Below are 17,353 nucleotides of genomic sequence, written 5' to 3' on the forward strand. Positions count from 1 at the left end.
GAGGGGAATATGTGTCTGGTGGTGGCATCTCACTGGAGGTGGCAGAAATGACAACTGATGGTCTTCTGGATGTGGATGCGAGTGGGCTGATAGGTAAGGACAAGGGGAACCCTATCGCTGTTGTGAGCGGGAAGAGAAGGGGTGAGGGCAGAAGTGCGGGAGATTGGTCAGACCCGGTTGAGGACCCTGTCGAAAACGGTGCTGGAGAATCCTTGGTTGAGGAAGAAGGTGGACATGTCGGAGGCTCCCTTGTCAAATACGGCCTCATCAGAACATGTGCAACAGAGATGGAGGAACTGAGAGAATGGAGTCTTTAGAGGAAGCATGGTGCAAAGATGTATAGTCCAGGTAGCTGTAGGAGTTGGGGGTTTATAGTGGATGCTAGTGGCCTGTCTGTCCCCAGAAATGGAAACAAATGTCGGGAAGAAAAGGGAGGAGTCAGAGATAGACAAGGTGAAACTGAGAGCAGGGTGGAAATTGGAAGCAAAATTGCTGAACTTTTCTAATTGAAAGAAGCAGTTGAAGTTAGCGGTTGTTTAGGAGGAGGTGATAAAGGTCATATTTGGACCTTTCTGAGGATGCCGAAAGAGAAATAAAAGGAAGATGTACAGTTATTTAAGAAGGTGCCAAGTTTGGGCAGTGGTAGGAGAGCAGTAAAAACATACATGAAGAAGAGGTGCTAATGAGGGTGGGTGACAAAAGGGAAAGGAGAGTTTTAATATATCATGGAAAACACATTAGTTATCTTTAATTTACTGAAACACCTCTTCCTCCCTTTCATTTACATTTGAATCAAGGTACAAGTTAATATACTTTATGCTAGTATGCTTTATAGAGTATTAATTTGTGTTGAATAATAAACCAGTCTCAACCAATGTTATAATTAAATAAAAGGATTTATTATGATGTTTAGAAATGTTAACCAACTACATTTTTGAGAAGATTTGTAACTAACTGCTCATACTTGGTGAATGCTGATTTTATTTAGAAAAGTAAGGAAATGAAGGTGGTAAAATTATTGTGCTATGACTATTCAGTAATGCTTTATAAATGTCCTCTTGAATACTTGCATACATTACTGTCATATAAGTCAATTTATTTAAAAATATTTAATAATTCATATTAAGCAAAACATGAAGTCTTAACCTGTCTTATTACTCCTACTGTAGTATTATTCTAATATAGAATTTCTTCTGTAGAGTGTATCACTCTCTGTCCAAGTTGGTTGAACTTGCAATAGTGGATTTGAAGTTCTGTTTCACACTGTTAGAGGAAATAAGCAAGTAAAACATCCATTATGAAAATATTTGTGCTAGATGTGAAATTGTATTGGGAAAAAAAATGATGCCATCTCTTTTTAGAGCCACAAATGAGGAAAATGAAGTATCCAATCTCTTCATGTTTTGCAATGAGGTAAGTGTTATTATAGTAAAATTTCAAAGTAGATTTTAAGGTGAATACAAACTCAACAACTAAATATACTATTTGTTAGGGGTGTGAAGATGGCCTTCTTCATGATTCAAGGGAAAAGATGTTTCTTCCAGAAAGAGGTTTTGCAACAACACACACACGGTAAAATGATGTTTGTGTATTCTTTCTGTTTTGTAAGACAAATTATTAAATCAATTTTAACAACGGTAACTTGCATCCATAAAGTATCATTTAATATGACAAATTCCCAAAGCATTTTGCAAATGCATACAAGAAAAGTATGTAAAAAGAAGAGATTAAGAGAGTGATAAAACATTTGGTTAAAAATGAAGTTGAGGTTTTTTTACAAGGAGAAATGAAAGATTGAGATGTAAACAGGTTTTTCTTTTTGGAATTCATAAGAACAAGATTGAAGTGATCAGAAGAACTACAGATAGTGGTAGGTGGTTCAGAGTGTGGAATAGGAATATTTCAGTTTTCAAGAATGGGCAGGTAGACCCATGAGAACAGGCCCTATTAGGGAATTAGTCATTGTAGCTTGACCAAGATGGAGGCGATGGATGAATAGAACTTGTTATGGAATAGAATGCAAGCAGCTGCATTTGGAAGTTGAAATTAAGAAGTCAACAAAGATAAGGGTTGAACAAACAATAAATAGAAACAACAAAAGCTAGAGTACATTCTGGAAGTGAAATTAAAAATTCTTGTCAATAGATGGAATGTGGGGTTTCATGTTTAGTTGAGGAGTGAGGAGGCCAATAAGATTATAAAAAAATTGGTTAGGTGTAAAGAATTAGTGGAGAGCTATATGGAATTAGAGGCAAGGGTGCAGAATTTGTAGTGTGGAACAAAACTTATATTTTCAGTAATTTGATGTTAAACTGAAGGAAGTTGTAATTTGTCTTAGATTTGATTTTGCAGAAGTGGTCAAATGGAGATGGTGAAGGATTAAGCGAATGTTGGAGAGGCAGATCTGAAGTAGTGAAAAGATGGAGCTAGACATTATCAACACGTAGTTGGAAGCTATCACTGTGCTTATGATCAATGATGCCCAATGGACAGCATGTAGTTAAGGAGCGCTCGGAAAGATCCTTCAAAGTGATGGTGTAGGGAAAGGAAAGAGAAGTCAAATTCTGAAGATGGAAAGGCTGTGCCTAAATGATTAATATGATTGGAAAGACACAGCCAAGAAGCTAGACAGGAGAGAAGAAACACTGAATGAGATTGCTGTAGTGAACAGTTCATATGTGTCAGAGATAATGGGAACTGCAGATGCTGGAGATTCCAAGATAATAAAATGTGAGGCTGGATGAACACAGCAGGCCAAGCAGCATCTCAGGAGCACAAAAGCTGACGTTTCGGGCCTAGACCCTTCATCAGAGAGGGGGATGGTGGGAGGGAACTGGAATAAATAGGGAGAGAGGGGGAGGCGGACCGAAGATGGAGAGTAAAGAAGATAGGTGGAGAGAGTGTAGGTGGGGAGGTAGGGAGGGGATAGGTCAGTCCAGGGAAGACGGACAGGTCAAGGAGGTGGGATGAGGTTAGTAGGTAGTGGGGGGTGCGGCTTGGGGTGGGAGGAAGGGATGGGTGAGAGGAAGAACCGGTTAGGGAGGCAGAGACAGGTTGGACTGGTTTTGGGATGCAGTGGGTGGGGGGGAAGAGCTGGGCTGGTTGTGTGGTGCAGTGGGGGGAGGGGACGAACTGGGCTGGTTTAGGGATGCAGTAGGGGAAGGGGAGATTTTGAAACTGGTGAAGTCCACATTGATACCATATGGCTGCAGGGTTCCCAGGCGGAATATGAGTTGCTGTTCCTGCAACCTTCGGGTGGCATCATTGTGGCAGTGCAGGATGCCCATGATGGACATGTCATCAAGAGAATGGGAGGGGGAGTGGAAATGGTTTGCGACTGGGAGGTGCAGTTGTTTTTTGCGAACTGAGCGGAGGTGTTCTGCAAAGCGGTCCCCAAGCCTCCGCTTGGTTTCCCCAATGTAGAGGAAGCCGCACCGGGTACAGTGGATGCAGTATACCACATTGGCAGATGTGCAGGTGAACCTCTGCTTGATGTGGAAAGTCATCTTGGGGCCTGGGATGGGGGTGAGGGAGGAGGTGTGGGGACAAGTGTAGCATTTCCTGCGGTTGCAGGGGAAGGTGCCGGGTGTGGTGGGGTTGGAGGGCAGTGTGGAGCGAACAAGGGAGTCACGGAGAGAGTGGTCTCTCCGGAAAGCAGACAGGGGAGGGGATGGAAAAATGTCTTGGGTGGTGGGGTCGGATTGTAAATGGCGGAAGTGTCGGAGGATAATGCGTTGTATCCGGAGGTTGGTAGGGTGGTGTGTGAGAACGAGGGGGATCCTCTTGGGGCGGTTGTGGCGGGGGTGGGGTGTGAGGGATGTGTCGCGGGAAATGCGGGAGACGCGGTCAAGGGCGTTCTCGATCACCGTGGGGGGAAAGTTGCGGTCCTTAAAGAACTTGGACATCTGGGATGTGCGGGAGTGGAATGTCTTGTCGTGGGAGCAGATGCGGCGGAGGCGGAGGAATTGGGAATAGGGGATGGAATTTTTGCAGGAGGGTGGGTGGGAGGAGGTGTATTCTAGGTAGCTGTGGGAGTCGGTGGGCTTGAAATGGACATCAGTTACAAGCTGGTTGCCTGAGATGGAGACTGAGAGGTCCAGGAAGGTGAGGGATGTGCTGGAGATGGCCCAGGTGAACTGAAGGTTGGGGTGGAAGGTGTTGGTGAAGTGGATGAACTGTTCGAGCTCCTCTGGGGAGCAAGAGGCGGCGCCAATACAGTCATCAATGTACCGGAGGAAGAGGTGGGGTTTGGGGTCTGTGTAGGTGCGGAAGAGGGACTGTTCCACGTAACCTACAAAGAGGCAGGCATAGCTGGGGCCCATGCGGGTGCCCATGGCCACCCCCTTAGTCTGTAGGAAGTGGGAGGAGTCAAAAGAGAAGTTGTTGAGTGTGAGGACGAGTTCAGCTAGGCGGATGAGAGTGTCGGTGGAGGGGGACTGGTCATATGTGTCCATCCTTTCAGAAATACTGACGTACCATGATTACAATGATATAAATATAATTAATGTTGCCTGGCATTTTAATGCTTTAATAAAAATGAAGGACCGAATCTTTTTTTAAAAAATTCAGAGTAAGCATAGAAGTAGGACTCAGTGACCTAAAGAAGAAAAGGAATGAGGAAATAGTATATTGTGAATGGTATCTTTAATAAAATTGGGATTATGGCAGCCATTTTGAAAGAGTTGAGGTGTATATCTGAAGCTTAGCACTCAAGACATGAGGTTTACTACTCGGGAATGATTAGACGACTGTAAGATCATAAGACATATGAGCACAAATTGGGCCTTCAGCCCATTGAGTCTGCTACGCCATTCAGTCATGGCTGAAAAGTTCCTCAACCCCATTCTCCCACTTTCTCCTTGTAATCCTTGATCCCCTTGATAACCAAGAACCTATCTATCTCAGTCATAAATGTAATCAATGACCTGTACACAGCCTTCAATGGCAGTGAATTCCATAGATTCACCATTCTTTGGCTGAAGACGTTTCTCCTTATCTCCATTCTAATAGGCCTTCCCTTTACTCTAAGGCAGTGCCCTCGGGCCCGAGTCTCTACTACAAATAAAGACATCTTCCCAACATCCACCCTGTCCAGGCCATTCAGTATTCTGTAAGTTTCAGTTAGATCCCCCCTCCTTCTAAACTCCAATGAGTATAGTCCCAGAGTCCTCAAATGTTCCTCATATGTTAAGCTTTTTATTCATTCTCGAGAACCTCCTCTGAACCAACTCCAGGGCCAGTACACCGTTCCTGAGATATGCGGCCCAAAACTGCACATAGTACTCCAAATGTGGTCTGACTAGAGCCTTCTAAAGCCTCAGTAGTACATCCTTGATTTTATATTCAAGTCCTCTCAAAATAAGTGCCAACATTGCATTTGCCTTCCTGACTACTGACTCAACCTGCAAGTTTACCTTGACAGAATCCTGGACTAGAACTCCCAAGTCTCTTTGCACTTCAGACTTCCGCATTTTCTCCCCATTTAGAAAGTAGCCCATGCTTTTGCTCGTCTTACCAAAGTGCAAGACCTCACACTTTCCCACGTTGTACTCCATCTGCCACTTCTTTGCCCACTGTCCTAATCTGTCCAAATCCTTCTGCAGCCTCCCCACATCCTCAATACTATCTGCCTCTCCAACTTGTATCATCTGCATACGTAGCCAGAATGCCCACACTTCCTTCATCTAGATAATTAATGTATAAAGTGAAAAGTTGAGGTCCCAACGCTGACCCTTGTGGAACACCACTTGTCACTGGCTGCCATTCCTGAGAAAGACCCTTTTATCCCCACTCTCTGCTTTTTGCCAGACAGCCAATCTTCTATCCATGCTAGAACCTTGTCTCTAACACTATGGACCCTTATCTTACTCAGCAGCCTCCTGTGCAGCACCTTGTCAAAGGCCTAGAAATGGATCTTTAAAATAACATGAAATTTAACTCATCCATGAGGATTACAAGAAGTTTGTAAATGAGTGAGAAGATGGGTGAGAATTTCATAAAGCTAGGAGTTAAGAATGAAAATGTGCAGTTTTGCTTAAATAAAGTATTCATGCATGTTCTAAAAATTAGGATAAGCACTGTCAGCATTTTCAATGAGCATTTGTCCTTTATTGTATAGATATAGGGGATAAACGAAAGAAAATAAAATATAAGTAAATTACTTCTCTGCTGACGTATAGTTCTATAAGTAATGCTTCCCCTTTGATACTGCCCCAAGTGTCCATTCTTCATAAGTGATGCTGGATTGGAAATGCTGGAAGAGAATTATACAATGGGGACTTTTATGTTGAGTCCCATTTAACTTTTAAATAATTCACAAATGCATATTTTCTGCAGACGTCTCTGAAATATGATCAAGTTCAGAAATCCAGGTTGATTTTTCTCCCATTCTAATCCATAGATGTGGAGATCAGTTTTAATGGCTTTGTGCTACCCAAAATTCTGACCAACTAAGTCAGTAAAGAATCATTATTAAATACACTCAGTTGTAAGGAGCTGAATCACTCAAACATTTTTCATATTTTATGTACAAATATTTTAGTGTAGGTATAATTGCTAACATTGGGAGATTAATAATTAATATGCCTATGTGACATTTCCTTTCGGCTACTTTAGTGCTATTAGTAACACATAAGAAATTAATAAAATGTGTTAAAACAACATGTCACTTTAAAGCAGACATTCCTCTGGTAGCCTCACTGTCAGAACTATTCCCATACAGTTTTATGTGGTAAAATTGTTTCTCACAATCACGATTTCCATATAGCCTTATGTGGCGAAATCATATCATCAATGAAACCAAGAATGGTGACTCCCAGTTTTGTAAACTGGATTACACGGAGTTCAAATTTGCACCTTAAGGAATGTAAACAAAATAATTAGAACAGGGTTACTGAACTTGAATGTGGTCTGACTTTGACAACTTCTGAGAAGTTACAGCCCTACAGCTCTAGCAAAAACAATGTTCCATCTTCCAGTGCATTGGAAATTGCAGTTTGTACATATCTACAAGTAACATGCCTAAATCCCAACATACCTCATTGTGTATTCTATAAAATAATGATGTATAAATATACGATTGTATATTGCAGCTGAGCATTTGCAGTTCAAAAACAAGGAAAAATGGAAGAAGATGATAATTAATGGAAAAATAAGCTCCGATTCGATATTTGTGACTACTGAATTTTCCCATCTCTGCACTGTACTGCTGATGCTTAGAAATGACAGAAATAATTTTATTTTTGTATTATTATTGTACAGGCAGCACATTCCCAATCCTAAGATCTCTCTGAGCAAGTAAGTTTCTCCTCATCATACAAGGGAGTGCTGCAGAAATGTAAGAGAGCCTGAACAGATAAAGGGTGTGTTACGTAGCAACTGGAGACAGTATGTTCCCAAGTTATAGAGATGTACAGCATGGAAATGGACCCTTTGGTCCAACTTATCCATGCAGACCAGATATCCGAAATAAATCTAGCCCCATTTGCCAGCATTTAGCCCATATCCCTTTAAACCTTTCCTACTCATGTAAACCATCTGGATGCCTTCAAAATATTGTAATCGTACCAGTCTCCACCACTTCCTCTACCCGCTCCTTCCATACACGCACTATCCTCTGTATGAAAATGTTCCCCATGAGCCCTTTTAAATCTTTCCTCTCTCTCACTTTATACCTAGGCTGTCTAGTCTTGGACTCCCCAACCCAGGGGAAAAGACCTTATCTATTTACATAAGAACTAAGAGCAAGAGTAGGCCATCTGGCCCCTCGATCCTGCCCTGCCATATCTTTACCTTATCCATGCCGTCATTTTATAAACCTCTAAAAGGTCACCCCTCAGCCTCTGATGTTGCTCATGATGTTTTTGTGAAGGCAGTGGAGAGACAAATGTGTCCTGTTTTACAAATAAACTTTGTGAAGCCAGTGGGATCAGAAGGCTGTGATGATCAGAAGTCAGGTCCCGAGGGCCTCAATTCAACTCTATAGTCATGTTCAATGGGCTTACAAGTATGGTCCTGTTCAGTAAATGTACCTTCAAATCTTGTATCCAACAAATGTATTATAAGCCTCACACACTGCTCTATGCTCCATACACCCATTTCTAGCCTATTAATAAATGCCAATAATCATCAAAGATAACAAAGTGTAGAGCTGGATGAATACAGCAGGCTAAGCAGCATCTTAGGAGCACAAAAGCTGACATTTCGGGCCCAGACCCTTCATCAGAAAAGGGAATGGGGAGAGGGAACTGGAATAAATAGGGAGAGAGGGGGAGGCGGACCGAAGATGGAGAGAAAAGAAGATAGGTGGGGAGGTAGGGAGGGGATAGGTCAGTCCCGGGAGGACGGACAGGTCAAGGGGGCGGGATGAGGTTAGTAGGTAGGAAATGGCGGTGCGGCTTGAGGTGGGAGGAGAGGATAGGTGAGAGGAAGAACAGGTTAGGGAGGCGGGGACGAGCTGGGCTGGTTTTCGGACGCAGTGGGGGGAGGTGAGATTTTGAAGCTTGCGAAATCCACATTGATATAATTGGGCTGCAGGGTTCCCAAGCGGAATGTTAGTTAGTGTTCTTTCAACCTTCGGGTGGCATCATTGTGGCACTGCATGAGGCCCAGACATGTCATTGAAGGGATGAGAGGGGGAGTTGAAATGGTTCGTGACTGGGAGGTGCAGTTGTTTATTGTGAACCGAACGTAGGTGTTCTGCAAAGCTGTCCCCAAGCCTCCGCTTGGTTTCCCTAATATAGGGGAAGCCACAATGGGTACAGCAGATGCAGTATACCACATTGGCAGATGTGTGCAGGTGAACATCTGCTTGATGTGAAAAGTCATCTTGGGGCCTGGGACGTGGGTGAGTGAGGAGGTGTGGGGGCAAGTGTAGCACTTCCTGCGGTTGCAGGGGAAACTGCCGGGTGTAGTGGGGTTGGAGGGGAGTGTGGAGCAGACAAGGGAGCCCCGGAAGGCAGACAAGGGTGGGAATGGAAAAATGCGATTGCTGTTGGGGTCGGATTGTAGATGGCGGAAGTGTCGGAGGATGATGTGTTGTATCCGGAGGTTGGTGGGGTGGTATGTGAGGACGAGGGGGTTCTCTTTTGGCGGTTATTGTGGGGATGGGGTGTGAGGGATGAATTGTGGGAAATGTGGGAGACATGGTTGAGGGCGTTCTTGACCACTGCAGGGGGGAAGTTGCGGTCCTTGAAGAACGAGAACATCCGAGATGTACGGGAGTGGAATGCCTCATCCTGGGAGCAGATGCAGCAGAGACGACGTAATTGAGAATAGGGGATGGAATTTTGTAGGAAGGTGGGTGAGAAGAGGTGTATTCTAGGTAGCTGGGGGAGTCGGTGGGCTTGAAATGGATATCGGTTTCTAGGTGGTTGCCTGAGATGGAGACAGAGAGGTCCAGGAAGGTGAGAGATGTGTTGGAGATGGTCCAGGTGAACTTGAGGTTGGGGTGGAAGGTGTTGGTGAAGTGGATGAACTGTTCAAGCTCCTCTTGGGAGCACAAGGCAGCACCGATACAGTCATCCATGTAACGGTGGAAGAGGTGGGGTTTAAGGCCAGGGTAAGTACGGATGAGGGACTGTTCCATGCCACCTACAAAGAGGCAGGCATAGCTTGGGCCCATGCGGGTACCCCTGGCCACACCCTTTGTCTGTAGGAAGTGGGAGGAATCGAAAGAGAAGTTGTTGAGAGTGAGGACGAGTTTGGCTAGGCGGATGAGGGTGTCGGTGGAGGGGGACTGGTCGGGCCTGCGGAACAGGAAGAAGCAGAGGGCCTTTAGGCCATCTGTACGGGAAATGCAGATGTTTAGGGACTGGACGTCCATGGTGAAAATGAGGTGTTGGGGACCGGGGAATTGGAAGTTCTGGAGGAGGTGGAGGGCGTGGGTGGTGTCACGGATGTAGGTAGGGAGTTCTTGGACCAAGGGGGAGAAAATGGAGTCCAGATAAGTGGAGATGAGTTCGGTGGGGCAGGAGCAGGCAGAGACAATAGGTCGACCAAGGCAGGCGGGTTTGTGGATTTTCAGAAGGAGATAGAAGCGGGTGGTGCCGGGTTGGGAAACAACGAGGTTGGAGGCTGTGGGTGGGAGGTCACCTGAGGTGATGAGGTTGTGGATGGTTTGGCAGATGATGGTTTGGTGCTCGGGGGTGGGGTCCTGATCCGGAGGGCGGGGGTAGGAGGAGGTGTCAGAGAGTTGGCGTCTGGCCTCAGCAATGTAGAGGTCCGTGCGCCATACCACAACTGCGCCTCCCTTGTCTGCAGGTTTGATGGTGAGGTTGGGATTGGAGCGGAGGGCTGCATGTTCTGCAGGGGAGAAGTTGGAGTGGGTGAGAGGGGTGGAGAGGTTGAGGCGATTGGTATCTCGACAGCAGTTGGAGATGAAGAGGTCAAGGGAGGGTAGGAGGCCTGGGGATGGTGTCCAGGAGGAGGACTTGTGTTGGAGGCGAGCAAAGGGGTCAGTGGAGGGAGGGTTAGGCTCCCGGTTAGAGAAGTAAGCATGGAGGCGGAGACGGTGGAAAAACTGCTCGTACGTGACTGGTATTTGTTGATGTGTGGATGGAGGGGGACAAAGGTGAGCCCCTTGCTGAGGACTGACTGTTCATCCTCAGTCAGGGGGAGGTCTGGGGGGTTGGTGAAAATTCAGCAGGATTCAGTGTGGCTGCCTTCTCTGGGGTTGCTGGCTGTGGAGCTGTGGGCGGAGCAATGTCAGTGTCGGCTGTTCAGCCAATAATCATCACTTTGTGTAACATTCCTGTATTGAGCCACAAGCCTTACACCAGGATTTTGCACAGAACTTAACCATTCCAGTTTGAAAGTGGTGGTCAATTTTACATGCTACAGTGTCTAATGATGAATAATTCAGCTACCATTGCAGCACAAACAGAATGGCTGGGCACTGTGGTAGAAGTTCAAACCTCTGTACTACAGCCCAATTTAAAAAAATTGGCTGACTTCCATGATGTTCAGACTTCCCTTATGCAAACACTAATTTTTGCCACCATAGTGGCAAATGTCAGTATTCAAAGGGACTTCCAGGGTGTCAAGGCACTCCAGCAATTTGTCTTCAGATATAATGATGGCTGAGGTACTACTTGCCAGGTCTAGAGACCCTGAAAAGAACAAACCTACTGTTCCCTCTGAGGATGAGAACATTCACTTTCCCAGTGTTTTAATTTCACCAATGACATTGCTGTGGCCTCTCAACTAATCAGCCAAAAATTCTGTGGTCCATCGTGCAACCTGAAACCGGGCCTTCTTGGGCCGAAGTTTCTCGTGGCTGCTTTACAAGATCTTCTTGGGTTTCCAGTAGTGAGAATCAGTAGTCTTCATCAGCCATGCTGCAGCTAATGGAGTACCACTGCATAGGAGCTTCAGGGCAGGCAAAGATATATGGATGATGGCAGTTAAGGAATGGACAAAAGTTTGATGTTTGTATGATGCTTGGCATGGTTTGATAAAGTTAGTTTAAAATATTAATTTTGTGTTCACTTTGGTTTGTGCATAGTTGACAATATGATGATCAAAGAGTGAGCAGGGGAGGTAAGTTTTGGAATTATTGATGAATGAAGAATTGATTGCATTGTCTCTGATTATAGTTGAATTAATAAATTTGGACAGCCTAGTTTGAAAGATTTGGCTTGGTTGCTAGTTCCCTTCCTCTACGTTTTCTTTCTCCTCCTCCTCAACTATACAATTTTTAGCTATACTGGGATTGTACCCTCATAATGGGGAGATTAACCAGAATGAGCAGACTACTTTACATCTTGCTGAATGTCATGATGAGTACTGTAGGTCTCTGTAGAGCAGTTTAGGCTGCAGCAATGTTGTTTTAGCTGTTCATTGGCCTGTTTTCTATTCCTTGTGCAGTCACTCAGAATGTCCACATATGCTGGGTGACATGTGGACATATTGACATTGCCACAAATGGATCTCAGTGGTCTGTGCAACTACTAGAATAATTAAAGGGAATGTTGCCTGCTTCATCAGATTTTGAGTGACAACATGACTTCTGTTGAATGTATGCCTGCATATCTATAGGCTACACACTGGATTCGTGAGTCATGTTATTAAAGCCCTGGTCATCGTGTAGCCACCCTGTCAGTTTGTTACAGTGTCTCAGTTGAAGAAGGTATAGTGGGCAGCTTAGAATGAAGCCAGTTATGATTGTTGTTGAGTAGAAGGCATTAACCTTTATAATATGGTCAACATGTCACAAAACAGCTATGTGTTGAGGAATTAGAATCCTTTTTAGTTTTAGTACATCTCAGGGTCGACATGTCGGGCCCAAAAAGCAATATGCATCCAGTCAGTGGCTCCCATGCACCATAGTGAAACCTGTAATCCTTATGAAACTGCATGCTCAATCCATTTGCTCTCTGGAAAGATGGCATGAAATATTTTCAGAAGAAATACTTTTTCAAACTTTTTATTTTGCTCTTGTTAGGAATATTTGCAAGAATATCAATTTAATGGGAAAACCATCATTTATACTGCATGAGAAGAGAGTGCTGATTGGTTTGCAAGTGGAACGTATGAAGAATTATGCTGACAATGAATTTAGGGTTGTCAGTCAAACTTGTAGAGTGGCACGCTTGTGTGTACTGCAAGTTAAATATAGTAATATATAGGGCTCTGTTCTTTGCAAACAAGAAGAACATGTATGTGCACTGCGCCCATTTTGATTCTCTAGCATCAAACAATGCCTAGCTTATTGTTTCATCACAGCCACTAACTTCTTTTTAGTTTTATTGGAAACGTAGTCATTCAGGTAAAGGCTTTTGGAATTAAGAATTCTACTGACTCAGCATACATCTTGTTTAGTGATTACAATGCAGTTCCTGCGCCTTGATTGGAGGATCATACAAATGTATTCCGCTGTTGGTAACAATTCCAATTTTGTACACAAGACATTTTTATTGAGGAACTGTTTTTTGTAATGTTCTACAATTTCTCAGCTCTTAGTACTCTGAATCCTTTTAAACTAATGTGTAAATATCAGACACTAGGAGAGAGAGTAAAAATTGGGCATGCAAAGCTTTTCAATATCATCATTCTTAAATTTCTGTCCCTGTCTCTTCACTGACATTTTGGCTAGACCTATACAGGACAGCTGTGCAAAGTTCTACTGATGACATCTGTAAATGGATACAGTAGTCAGCCTGCATGCAACCAGAAATAATAATGGTTTGTCCCATTTAGAGCTCTTGCTGGTGCCTGTTTCTCAGTTGGTGCGTCTTTGCATGGATTAATGGAGCAAATTTGCAATAATTGGTTTTCATTTTATTATAGGGTACATTTTCTTCTTTTTCAGTTCAAAAGAAAAGCAAGAATGCACAAGGCGAAGCCTTAAGCACAAACCCCTTCATACCAAATTGTTTGAAGAACTGTCAAAAGATCAATTTCCTTTTGACTGGAGCAAGAGAAATGGTGGGGTACTTGGTGGAAATAAAGGTAATTTGAACTTTAAACATTTTGAAGATTTGGTTATGTTTTCTTTATCTAGATTTTCTGTGCATGTGTGTATTGCACCATGATGCTAATGACACCATTTGATTCTTAAGGTCCATACCTGCTCCTGCTGGAACCTTATCCAGAGTTTGAATTGTCATTTTAATATAATGGCAGCTGGCAGCATAGTAGGTTGGAAGAAAGATTTAGTTTTTGTTTAAGATTTTAACCCTTGCCCCTTTCTTTTCCTCATTTGGGGGTGACGGGGCTGTAATTGATTTAGATGTTACCATGCTTTGATTCTAATAATGATCCTGTTTACATCACTGGACAGTCATTAGATTTTTTTCTGCTGGAGAAGATTGGGGGAGTCAGTTTGTAGCTGGGATGTCTTTTCTATTGGTAATGAATGTTGTTGCATTTGTTTTCTCTGTTTAAGTTTTGATATTGTAGAAAATCGGAGAAAGGAGAATGAGGTCGGTCTATTCCCCTACAAGCTGTGTTTAATATTATGAAAGACTTGAAATGATCAATAGCAAAATGCTTTAAGGAACAGTTAATAAAGTGGCTTAAACTTAGACTAAGCAAATGGAAGCGTTAAAGGCCCAATTAGAAACGTTATTTTTGTAAGAATGGACGTTGAACATGGGATGTATTACCAGATATGACTGAGTAAATCAAAACATTAATAGGCACACTTATTTAAGAATGCAGGGAAATAGTAAGGGAATGGGATTTAAACAGATAACTCCTTCACAGAGTTAGCACTGGGCTGGATAACCATTTTCTTTGCTGAAATCTCTATCGTGCTTATGTTGACAAGACATTGTTTTAATGAAGCTAACAGCAGAACAGTGTATCACTAGTTGGAATATCCAAATTTTTATAATTAATCACACATGTTCCCTTTCATGTAGTTGCTATACCAATTGTAATTAAATAAAGACTGTAGCAATTATTTTAACAAATAAATGTTGCGACATTGTAATTGAAAGTTTTTCAGTGCAAAAATCTTGTTTTTGGACAGCAGAGGGCGTCGTATTCTAGTATGTTTAATTTCCCAATTCCCAAAAACAATAATCTAGAAATTGTTGATGTGCTATCCATGGGGCAACAATGGGTGGGATTTTTCCCTCCCTGGATTGGCCTGGATAACAATGAGAAGGTTGAGAAAATTTGGCAAAAATAAAATCAAAATCTCAATGTTGAGAAAATTTTTTTGATTTTCCCCATTGGCTTTAAATGGCAAATTCAATGTCTCATTGTTGAATGGCAATTACCTTATTTCTATATATTTGCGTCTCATAATTAGTCCAACTTGTCTGATTTCTATGCCATACACAGGACTTAAGTGCTTCAGGTATATTTCTTGTTCTTCCAAACAGGGTTCCTAGTGCATAGGATCTTCACTGATCAATAGGAGAGGCAGGCATCTTGTCACAGTACAGTGTTCGAACAGGCCCCTCAGTCCACCAAGCCTGCACCAACACATGATACCATTCTAAACTGAAGATTTATTGACCGTATGCTATCTGTATAACTCTATTCCCTGCCTATTCATATATCTGTCAAGAAACCTCTTAAGTATTGCTATTGTATCTGCTTCCATCACCTCCTGTAGCAGCACATTCCAGACACTTACCTCCCTCTATGTGTAAAACTTCTTTTTTATTCATTCACAGGAAGAGGGTGTCGCTGGCTAGGCAACATTTATTGCCCATCCCTAATTGCCCAAAGGGCAGTTAAGCGTCAGCCACTGTTGGTCTGGAGTCACATGCAGGCCAGACCAGGTAAGGATAGCAGTGTCCTTCCCTAAAGGACATTAGTGAACCAGATGAGCTTTTCCAACAATTGGCAATGGGTTCATGGTCATCATTAGACTCTTATTTCCAGATATTTACTGATTTCAAATTCCACCGTCTGCTGCAGTGACATTTGAACCCAGGACCCCAGAACATTGTCTGGATCTCTGGATTAACTGTCCAGCGATAATACCATGAGGCCATCACCTCTCACATCTCCTTTTAATATTCCCCCTTTTATCCAAAACCTATGTTCAGTATTAATTGGCATTTCTACCCTGGGAAAAACGCTCCTGAATCCCATAATTTTGTAAATCTCTCTTAGGTCACCCCTCACCTTCTAACATTCAAGTGAAAACAAACTGAGTTTGTCCAATCCCTCCTCCAATCCAAGACTGTCAAAATCAGGCAACATCCTGGTAAACCTTTTCTGTACCTTGTCCAAAACCTCCACATCTTTCTGGTAGCATAATGACCAGAATTGTACAGAAGGTTTATTAGTTTAGGAGGTTGAGCTGATTGAGAGCCATTGAATGGACATGATGTATGCAGTACCAAGAGCTGTCAGCTTCAAACCTTGGAGACATATGTCTACAGTGACAGAGTTAGAGTTTTGCCCCTGTGAGTGCGAGGTATCAAAGAGAAGATGGTGGCACTTTCTGTTGTAGAACACACAAGATCACTAAACTTCCTGAACTTTGGTGGTCAACACTGGTGTACGGGGACAGCGAGGTCGTGTTGCACTTTTCTCTTTCCCAATCTGTCGCCATTCAAATAATAATCTACCCATCTGTTTTTGCTAACAAAGTGGACAACCTAACATTTTTGAAAATTATTCTTCATCTGCCATGAAATTGCCCACTCAATCAACTTGTCCAAATCACACTGAAGCATTTCTACATTCTCCTCACAGTTCAACCCCCATCCAGCTTTGTGTCATCAACAGACTTGGAGAATATTACATTTTAGTTCCCTCGTCTAAATTATTAATATATTGTCAATAGCTGGGCTGCAAGCAATGATCCCTGTGTTATCACACTAGTCACTGGTTGTATAGAACATAGAACTATAAACACAGGAATGGCCCTTTGGCCCATGATATTATGCCAAACATGACATCAAATTAACAAAGTATGAAGCTGGATGAACACAGCAGGCCAAGCAGCATCAGAGGAGCAGGAAGGCTGATGTTTTGGGCCTAGACCCTTCTTCAGATTTCTTCTATATTCATGTGCTTATTCAATAGGCCTTTAAACGCCCCTATCGTATTTGCATCCACCACCACCTATGGCAGCATGTTCTAGACACCCATCACTCGATGTGTAAAAAAACTTTCCCACTCTCACCTTAAATGCTTGCCCCTAGACATTTCAACTCTGGGAAGAAGATTCTGACTGTCAATCCTATATATGCATCTCATAATTTTATAGACTTCTGTCTAGTCTCCCCTTGGCCTCTTCTGCTCCAGAGAAAACAACCCTAGTTTTTCTCGCCTCACCTTATATCTTATGCCCTCTAATCCAGGCGGCATCCTGGTAAACCTGCTGTGTACTCTGCCCAAAGCTTTCACATCCTTCCTGTAATGTGATAACCAGAATTCAGCACAATATTCTAAGTGTGACCCAACCAAAGTCTTATAAAGCTGCAATACGACATCCTAATTCTTGTACTCAATGACCCAACCAATAAAGACAAGCATAGCATATGAAATAACAAGGTGTTCCTGAAGAAGGTCCCGACCCGAAAGGTCAGCTTTCCTGCTCTTCTGATGCTGCTTGGCCTGCTGTGTTCATCCAGCTCTACACCTTGTTATCTCAGATTCTCCAGCATCGGCAGTCCTCACTATCTCTGAAGCATAACATATACTTTCTTTCCCACCAAATCTATTTGTGTGGCCACTTTTGGGAGTTATGGACTTGAAATTGTATATTTTTTCTTAACATTTGATCTTCCAAAGTGCAGAACCTCACATTTGCCCAAATTAAATTCCATCTGCCATTTCTGCACCCATATCTGATCTATATAATGCCATGCCTTTTGATAACCTTCTACACTATCCAAAACTCCACTGATCTATGTGTCATTTGCAAACTTATTAACACACC

The 17,353-nt window shown here is 43.0% G+C and overlaps 1 protein-coding gene across 2 annotated transcripts in view; it reads left to right on the forward strand.

The window, feature by feature from the left end:
• LOC125451689 (uncharacterized) overlaps positions 1–17,353 on the forward strand; it is a 217,046-nt gene that overhangs the window by 54,777 nt on the left and 144,916 nt on the right. The window contains exons 3-5 of one of the 2 annotated variants that reach the window (XM_048529171.2): positions 1,362–1,413; positions 1,493–1,572; positions 13,310–13,449. In XM_048529171.2, coding sequence (XP_048385128.1) covers positions 1,362–1,413; positions 1,493–1,572; positions 13,310–13,449 — 272 coding nt within the window. The remainder of the gene's footprint in view (positions 1–1,361; positions 1,414–1,492; positions 1,573–13,309; positions 13,450–17,353) is intronic. The other variant, XM_059645867.1, reaches the window with a different exon arrangement.

The sequence above is a fragment of the Stegostoma tigrinum genome, chromosome 5 (genome assembly GCF_030684315.1).
Source record: "Stegostoma tigrinum isolate sSteTig4 chromosome 5, sSteTig4.hap1, whole genome shotgun sequence".
Classification (NCBI taxonomy): Eukaryota; Metazoa; Chordata; class Chondrichthyes; order Orectolobiformes; family Stegostomatidae; genus Stegostoma; species Stegostoma tigrinum.